General features: G+C 41.1%; 1 protein-coding gene across 2 annotated transcripts; it reads left to right on the top strand.

The window, feature by feature from the left end:
• LOC103707084 (AP2-like ethylene-responsive transcription factor AIL5) lies at positions 1–3,230 on the top strand. Of its 2 annotated transcripts, none has more exons than XM_039128084.1 (9): positions 1–417; positions 542–863; positions 1,046–1,128; positions 1,335–1,343; positions 1,448–1,536; positions 1,622–1,695; positions 1,807–1,857; positions 1,967–2,043; positions 2,215–3,230. In XM_039128084.1, exons 1-9 carry the CDS (start codon positions 333–335, stop codon positions 2,829–2,831), a joined length of 1,407 nt encoding a protein of 468 aa, XP_038984012.1. In that variant the 5' UTR covers positions 1–332; the 3' UTR covers positions 2,832–3,230. The 2 variants fall into 2 exon arrangements, with proteins under 2 accessions (XP_038984012.1, XP_008789665.2); XM_008791443.4 differs by having other exon boundaries at positions 9–417; positions 2,230–3,230.
• The last annotated feature ends 6,374 nt before the right edge of the window (positions 3,231–9,604 follow it).

Below are 9,604 nucleotides of genomic sequence, written 5' to 3'. Positions count from 1 at the left end.
ATTCGGTCAAGGGGACCGCCCAGACGGCCCGTGAAAAGCCTCCACTTGTGCCCCCTCCTAATCCTACCCTATCTTGATCTTTAATTAAACCCTTCTTATTTTAATATCAGATTTAATAAGGCAACCTCGATTCTCGTGCGCTCGCTCTCTCTCCCTCTCCCTCTCCCTCTCGTTCCTCCTCTTTGCTCTTCGTTCCCGTAATGGTCCTGTCTATATTTGTGTCTTCCTTTCCCCGACCCCCCTTGTTCCTCTTTTCAACTGATAAGTCTCTTTCGTTCATTCTCCCGGAGAGTTCTTTATTCCCAGCATAGCCCCACAAACAAACTACGCAAATGGATGCTTCTAACAACTGGCTCGCCTTCTCCCTCTCCCACCATCCCGGTCTCTTCGAAGTCTTCTCCGCGACACCTCACCACGGTCAGTCTCTCCTTCCTCCTCCGTTCCTTCTTTTATCGTTCGGTAAAAAGAAACCCAGAAGGGCCTTCAATGGCGCGCGGTTTTCTGTCTTTCATTCTTTCCTTTGCTTTTGGCTTCGCTGCAGGTGGCCAGGAGGGAGCGGAGGAAGGCTGCTGCGCCACTGGAGACGACCTAGCTATGCTGGCGGCGGCGGAGGGGCCGAAGCTAGAGGACTTTCTCGGCTGTTGTGGAGGGTTTTCCAGCGGCGACGCGGCTGCAGCAGAGACGGGTGCCCGCGGGGGCTGCGACTCCGACCTCAGAAGCATCGCCGCGGGATTCATGCAGGGATTCACGGCTGACCGGCCGGATTCCTCGGCCGCCGTGACGTCTGCGCTGGTGACCGCCGAGCCGAGGAGGGCGTCGGAGACCTTCGGGCAGAGAACCTCCATCTACCGCGGGGTCACCAAGTAAGTAGCACACACTACAGTATGAGACTGGACTACCGGGGCAAGTCGGGAATTAAGAAATCGTTCTCTCTGCCGACACGAGAACATGGAGGCGTCGATGATTGCTCTCTCTCTCTCTCTCTCTCTCTCTTCTTTTCCGGTCTTGGAATTTTGCGTGGAATTTTGAGGGGCATTTTGGGCAGGCATCGGTGGACGGGAAGATACGAGGCGCATCTCTGGGACAACAGCTGCCGCCGGGAAGGGCAGAGCCGGAAAGGCCGCCAAGGTACGCCGCTCCTGCTAACGTCAGCTGGCCGCACACTCCTCTAAGATACGCGGCCTGCACTCCCACCTTTATCAGTACATTCCTACCCTCCATGCGCAACCTAGATTTTCGCTACCTGACGTTTCTAACATGCGCTTCTCCCCTGTCCTCCTTGCGACGTGGCACCTCGTGATTGGATGCTTCGCCTTCTGTTTGCTGCCCCTCAGTCTACTTGGGTGAGCCTTTTTCATCAGCGATTCATTCCTCTCACTGCAGCCCCCCAAAAAAGAAAAACGGAAATATAAAATCTTAATCTAATTATTTGAAATGCGAAAAATAGGTGGGTACGACCGGGAGGAGAAGGCGGCCAGAGCGTACGATTTAGCAGCGCTCAAGTACTGGGGTCCCAACACCACCACCAACTTCCCGGTAGGTGACCGCACCTCCCCCCACCCCCCGGGTTGACAATACGGTATTGTACAAAAGCATCAGTGTACTACTCTTGGTATCATAGGTGTCGAACTACGAGAAGGAGCTGGAAGAGATGAAGAATATGACACGTCAGGAGTTCGTGGCATCCCTCAGAAGGTGTCTACTTGGCGTGAAAGTCACACACATCCATTAATGCATGCATGCATGCATATATGTAGTCTTGACGTTGGGTTTATATCTCATTATTTTTCTTGTGTCAATTTACAGGAAGAGTAGTGGATTCTCTAGGGGAGCCTCCATATATAGAGGAGTCACTAGGTCCGTCAACTTTTCTTTCATAAGTGGATTGGAATTTATATATCTTGTTACTTTTAAGTGCTACTTTGATCGAGTTTTATTAAAAAAAATTCCCTTTGAAATACTGCAGACACCACCAGCATGGCCGATGGCAGGCGAGAATTGGGAGAGTAGCTGGCAACAAAGATCTATATCTGGGAACTTTTAGTGAGTATCCAAATTTTGAAGCATTCATGCATGAGTTGCACGGACATTTTGGTTTATTAACTCTTTCGTAATGGATTATTTTTCTACTGTATGTCTCTTTCATCTTAATGAAAGTGATTAGGCTCTACCTCCTGATCTGTTTCTCAGAAGAAAAATTTTTTTTAAAATCAGCTGTAATATTATTAGGTACACAAGAGGAAGCTGCAGAGGCGTATGACGTTGCAGCAATCAAGTTCCGGGGACTCAATGCTGTGACTAACTTTGACATGAGCCGCTATGACGTTGAGAGCATCCTAAACAGCGACCTCCCCATTGGCGCGGTATCTAGCAAGGCCTTCAAGGCCTCGGATTCATCATCGACATCCTCCACCTCCAATGCCGGGCACCAAACTGGTGGCGGGGATTCCTTTTCCCTGCCCTCAGAACAGGACCAAGACTATTGGTCTTTACTTGCTCTCCACCAGCAGCAGCAGCAGAGAAACCTGGCGTCGGGTTTTGAAGTGTTTGGTTCTGGTGTTAATATGGATTTCTCTGCTGCTGCTTCTGTTGGTGGTATGGGTCAAGGAAGAGGGGCGACCGTTGTGTGCAACGGTGGGATGGTTCATCCGCAAGAGCCGGGCCAGAGCAGGAATAGTTCTGTTCCTTATGCTCCTCCCGTTTCTTTTGAAATGGGCTACGAGAATTCCGGTTATGTGGGGACGACTTGGGTCACGCCACCCTACTATTACCAGCAGGGTGCAAAGCCTACTGTGGCAGCCTTACGTACAGCCCTTTACGGGATGGAATGATGTGAATGAGTGGGAGAATGAGGGCACACAGCATTAGCATGCAGAAAGAAAAAAGTGTTGCTGATAGATAGAGAGATGGGAGAGGAGAGAGAGAGAGAGAGAGAGAGAGAGAGAGAGATGATTTGAACTGACAAGGCCAGACAGAAGGAATAGGAAGACTGATGGTGGACTAACATGAATCTGAAGTTTTACGCATGGTCATGTTCTTTTACTTTGCCATTCTTTTCCTGAAATGATTCTATTCTATCATCATCAGTTTAGTATATCAACAGGAGACCTTTAATGTCTTTTCCTTTTGGCCAACTTATGCTTATCTTGTACTCGGCGACTTGAAGAAAACCCATTTTTCTTGTACTTGTGTTTTTAAATGTCTGATATTTGAAACTCTGTTTCGATTCTCTAATGAATGCATTAAGTTATACCGTTGGTTGAAGTTATTGCAACATATATATGTGGGCACGTCGTGATGCACGCAAAGGTTTCATGATATAGCATTCATTTAGAATTTGCCAAAAGCCATCAACTTGTACACTGACATGTACAGTATTTTAAAGCAACTCCAGGAGAGATTCTTTTTTGTTGCCGGATAAAGAGTCGTAAGAACCAGCTGGTGTTCAAGAAGATATCCTTACCCAGGGGTGATGAAGATTAACGGTTACTGTTCTATGTGACTAGTCTAACCATTAAAGCTTCCATTTTTAAGTTGGTCGACCCGGCCACTTGTAACCTGATATAAAACTTAGCCAATATATATAGGCAAGTAACTACACTTGACTAAAGAGAACTCTGTTACGTCTTGGTGATCATGGCTTTCTTTCGAGTCCACCATAGTTTGGTGCTAACTTGTCCCCATCTGCAACTTCACAAAACAGAACACATCCATATCTCTACATTAAATCAACGCATATGATCAGTTTGCTTTCCATAATCTCCTCATAGGATAAACTACTAAGATATCCTTCATGGATATCTTCGTCCTTTTCTTTTTATTATATCCTGGAGAGGGTTTTAGAGAAGTATTGAGAGCAACGCTTGACAAAGTTAAGGAGAGCATATTTAAGAACTCATCTATGTGATCTCACCATGTGGTCCTCCTACTGGTCCTGAGCCGGAAACAGTTTTAAAATCATGGAGGCAAATGCACCTCTTAGTGTTGGTTATATATATATCCTTCTCGTGTCCTTATCCTGGATTCATTTCAAATTCAGTCTTTTCGCGTACCCTCTATCCATTGACCAAAATCTGACCGACGCTAAGATATTACCCACTGCCTCAACCTCCTCATACTGGAACTCATGTCGCCATCTTTTCTTTTAAACACACTTCCAATAAGAAATTCTTAGTGAACTCATGTCGCCATCTTTTCTTTAAACACACTTCCAATAAGAAATTCTTAGTGTTGGTCATACGATGACAGAGGATTGCAGTCTCTTCCACATGCTGCTCCATGCAAGGCGGTCATATTTTTTTTTATCAAGATGTGGCAATGAGGCCATTAGTCAATTGAAAGACTCTGAAAAGAGCTATCTTTTGGCTGTGGGGAGGGGATCTTCCCTTGGTTTGAGAAAGAGGTGTTTCATTATTGTCTCCTTTTTATTGTTTAAACTTAGAAACTATGTCGGCCATCTCACCTACTCAGTGTTCATCTTTATGGTTTTCTTATAATATGTCATATTATAGTGCTTTGAGTGTAGTTCTCGGCAACCCTGTCTATATAGCTCTTTATTATCAACCAGTGTTTGCCTCTTGTTTGGCTCTACCTAGAGAACAAGAGATCAGTGGGGCACAAGTTAATATAACATTAGCATATTTATCTCACCAGTTTTTGCTTGCTTATCATATAATAGTTATGTGATAAATACACGTGTCGGATACTATAAGTGCAAGTTAAATAACAATTTTTAAAAAAGAAGCTAAATGTTGTTTACCTTTTTAGAAACTAAAGATCAGTTTGTGCTTGTAATCTAGCTATATATATTGACAGAATCTTATCTTTTTGAACATATTTGAGATTGGTAGATAGCAGAGATGTTTGTTGAGGCAAAAAGATCTAAGACCGCCTCGAAGTGATGGATTTGTTTACTAAGATCGACTGCATAAGTAATACAATTGCACCCTTTTTTTTTCCACACTGGCTCATGAGTCATGAACCTTGTTTAGTAACAACTTTTGCAATGAAAAAATATGGGCATCATCAAATCACTAGCATTAATACTTCTACTTCATTTATTCTGCCATTTCTGTATGTAATATGAAAACTATCATTGTTCTGTTTTTTCATTTCCATGGAGAAGATTAATGTATAACAAACTTACAACTTCAATAGAATCACCATTTTATTGAATATTCTGCCACCATTTTCAGGATATGTACCAAAAAAAAAACAAGAACATGCATTATCATTTGCATGTTTATCAGTTCTCAATCCCTGATACATTCAGTTACAATGGGCATCCTGTGGAGTTTTCATTTGAGAAACCCTAGGAGAATCAAGTTGTTTAAAATTTCTCAAGTTAGTTGTTTGCTGACAGAGATCCAAGATTCACTATGACTAGATAGGCTCGAATTACTTAACCTGAACTAAATTGGCACATTCTGCACATCAAAAGATTGGCCTTTTAATCTCTACAAAACATAGATGGACCAGCATAAACTACGGATTAGGTCTAGCCTTGGATTACTTAGGACCCGGAGTACAGAAATACTGCAGGCCGGAAATTTAGTTGTTTTATTGAAGTCCCAGCAATTTTTCTCTCAACTGCTAACCTGGCCTGTTTTTCATGTGAATCTGAACCCAAGTTCGACCCATCAATCTTGAAAATGCAAGGCTGATTAAGCTTTGTTTTTAAAATTTTTGACTGCCTTTAGCACTTGCACATCTCTATCTCGGCCTGAATTTAGAAACAAAATTTAGCAACAATTATGAGATGTAAGCCCAGACCCATCTCTGTGCCTCTGGGTTGCTTAGACAGCCCAGGGCTTTCTTGGCAGGTGATCTGATCTTGGAAAACTAATCAGAGAGAAGTTTGGTTCAGTAAAGCAAGATATAGTCCCTTGGAATTGAATTAAAGGATGAAATGGCTAAAGCAGTGATTAATTTCTCTCCATGCTCGACTTTGGTTTCAAACTGACAAATCCAAGAGATATGGTTCTTATGAGTAAAACTAAGTGTCTTGGTGCTCATTGCGATGCGAAAAGAATGCAGTCCATATATTTTTCCCTATGAACGTAATGACATTTATGACACATTGCTTAAATGTTCTGACAAATCCAAGAGATATTTTCCCTATAATTCTCTAAGAACCTGTTGAAGGAACTAGGTTCCTATAACAAAACCAGGGAACTAGTCCTTCTAGGCTAAAATGTCATACTCTACGTTCTGCAGGACAAGCCTTTACAGAAACTAGTTGAAATGGATGCACACAAAGACTGAATCAAAATCAGTCTTCAGGGCTGATAACCACGGTGAGACGGTTGCTAATTGGAATCCACAAGCCATATTTGGAGATTCTCTTTCACGAACAGTTTGGTTTGGCCTTTGGAGCCACAGCCTCCTGAGTTCGATGTTATAACTAGGAAATAATTCTTGGAACCCTATAAAAGGGAAACTAGATTTTTTTTTGGTTTTTTTACATGAATGCCCTTCTAAAAATTCAAATTTGTGCGAAGACCCTCTTAAAATTTATATTTATTTCTGTACCCTCATAAAACACTATTTTTGCACAAATACCCCTAATATAATGGTTCTTTTAACACCTTTAATAAAAGCTATATTTATTTCAATTAAAAATAAAATAAAATTTTGAAATTACTTTGTTTTCCTCATCACAATGGCTTTATAAATGCTTCTTTTTATACATTTACTCAGTAAGAGTATTTTAGCCGTTTTAATTTGAAACCGTTAATTTTGTAACGGTGTTAAATGGAATGCAAAAGTAAGGATAAAAAAAAAAGGTAGAATAACAAAACAAGTGTTTTACGATGATATACGTGTAAATAGTAATTTTGGAAGGATATTCATGCAAAATTCAATATTTAGAAGGGTATTTTTATATATATATATATATATATATATAAGAATTAGGATGGAAGAAAGCTGGACTAAATTGGTTCATGGTGGGCTTAGAACCTATGTCATAATGCTGCTCTAACCCTTCCGGCATAATGCTATCAGCAAACATACAGGTAAAGTAACTGCAGGTGCAGGATTTGAGGTGTTGTTAAGCCGTTCATGACATCATAGCAAGTGCGGAGAAATGAAAATTTTATAGGGGGTGGCTTAAAATTTAAGGCATAGAGACCGAACATCTTTTACTGAAAATGGCAAGGGTGTATTTTGTTGGAGCATCAAAATTTGCTTCTGTCATTAATGGCGGACCTGATTGCAGGAGGAATTCAGAGTTTCTAATGCTAGTCGAGTTAAAAACAAGACAATGCCGATGCTGGTAAAGAACTTAGAAGCTGAGCTTATCTTCTTCCAAGGGATGAAATCAATGGTGGGTTTTTGTCACCATCTACCAGTTCATTAAATCATTTTCCTATTCACTTATAGTGGATAATTTGTTGGAGACTGTAATGACTACAAAGAGAGAGTTGTTTAAGCCACTATACTAATATTTGCTAATAAATAAATCAACGTTGGTCCAAGGTGAGCCCTCTATCCTGGAAGCTCATTAAAATGCAGACCTTGACTGCATTGAACTCCGACAAAACTCAAATAGTCCTTTTTTGATGAAGAGGGAGGCAAAGCCACCCGGCCTTTATGAGAAAAGGAGAGTTTACAGAAACTATTTATATTGGATTTGAAAGAAAAAAATACAAAAGAGCAATAAAAATCTTTTACAAAAGATAGTGGTCTGTAAGTAAACCTGTTAAACTATTTAACAAACTGAATAATCTCATAAGTGATTTGAAGGATCTCTGTATCTTCAAAATGTAACTATATAAGCTTTGTATCATGATGTGAGTCAGTTTTTTTCTAAACGAAAAACTCAAGTAGTCAACAAACTCTCTGACAAACAGCTACATTGGGATACATGAGTTTAGGAAGTACATATGCATGACCAAAGCACGCCCTGATATAGCCATGCAGTGACTTCCAGTTAGGAAATGTTACTTATCCTACGTTCATTAGATCATAAGGCACCACTCTTCATGGGCTTATCGCCATTGATGAAAAAAGGAAGCTCAAAGACCAGATGAGGACAGTCAGTGGTTGAGTTTATCCATAACAGGAACATGATCACAGATAGGTCAGAGATTTGTCATAATCTATAGGAAAAGAAAAAAGCCCTGTTTGATCTTTATCTACGTAACAACAACAACGCTACTAAAGAATTAAGGTATAGATCTTGAAGATTCCTAGTCTTACCTGCTTCAAAGAACTAGTGTAGCCTCTCTCTCTCTCTCTCTCTCTCTCTCTCTCTTACCTCCTTGCACAGTGTCAAGGCAGGATGCTATTAAAGGGGTATATCTAGGATGATATGGTATATGTTAGCTATCAAATACCGAATTTGTCTCCACTATATGGTATTTGCTTGTGCAGAATAATGCTGGAAAGTGAGAACCCCACCTGACCAATGGTCTGATCGAGTAATCAGCACTACGTTGAGAGATTGCATCCCATCACCTCTTATCCCTTTTACTTACCAAAGGTCGTCTGCCCATATTCGAAGAGGACCAATTGGATTGGACGGTGGAGAAGAATCGCACCAGTTGGCGCTTGTCTCATGAGCCCACTCAGATGGTGTTCAAATTTTTGCACGGAAATTTACTTTCTAGCTGGTTTTTGATGGGATGACAGGGGAAGACATCAAACGTTTCTCACCTAGTGATCGCTGCAAGTCACAAGGTGTTACTATGAAATTTCTAAAAAGGTGTCTCGTAAGTTATAATATATTCCTTTTCTCAAGAATATCATTCTTTTCTCCTTTTTTTTTGGTACAAGTTGTATTGTATTCCTAGCAGTGTTCACGAGCTAAAGAGCCAACCGGAGAGCTCTTGGTTTTTACCAGGGTGCTGTTGGATTGGAGCCTCATATGGTGGTCTAAATTTTACTTCTTCCTGCTGTTTTTTGGACTACCCATCCTCTTCTACTGCAGTGCAATAACAGAACAAAGGAAGCATGCATTTTGTAATTAACGTGCTGCTAAAATTTGGTTGGAGTTGCTATGTCTTTCGAGTGGCCGTTTGACTTGTGTAAATTGGCTTGCATACTTTACTAGAGGCCTTCCAGAGCTACTAAATGGAATTAGGGTTCCTTGAGGAGCTGATGGAATGACTTCTCAGCATGCATTCATTCTAGGAAGAAATCAGCTTGGCATTCTTCTTTTTTTTCCAAACAACAAAATGATGATGAAAGCAACAATGGAAAGTACAAGCTTAATAGAAATCATCATCATCTAGGGAGTGTGCTTCAAATGGGACACTCATATTACAAGTCCCATATTACCGAACTTGTCTCTACTATATGGTATTTGATTGTATAGGTGTTTTTGTTTATTATCGTCCATGCAAGGATGTTGCAAAGCATGATTACTTTGAGATGGCAATATATACCAGCCACCCGACACAGCAGAAGCATTTGATCAGAGGGTTGGGTTTGCACATCAGCCCATCTGTTTCAAATTATGCCATGCTTCAAGGTTTTGACCTATTATTCGCATAGAACGCTTAAGAATAGAAGAACAAACCGCTGCATTACCTGCACCTCTTTCATTGAAGAAAAGAATGGAGTGCCAAAAGAAAAAAAGCAATAACTATGACTCGAGGCA

The sequence above is a fragment of the Phoenix dactylifera genome, chromosome 7 (assembly GCF_009389715.1).
Source record: "Phoenix dactylifera cultivar Barhee BC4 chromosome 7, palm_55x_up_171113_PBpolish2nd_filt_p, whole genome shotgun sequence".
NCBI lineage: Eukaryota > Viridiplantae > Streptophyta > Magnoliopsida > Arecales > Arecaceae > Phoenix > Phoenix dactylifera.
The sequence above is the reverse complement of the archived record's forward strand: the minus strand, read 5'-3'. Positions and strand labels throughout refer to the sequence as shown.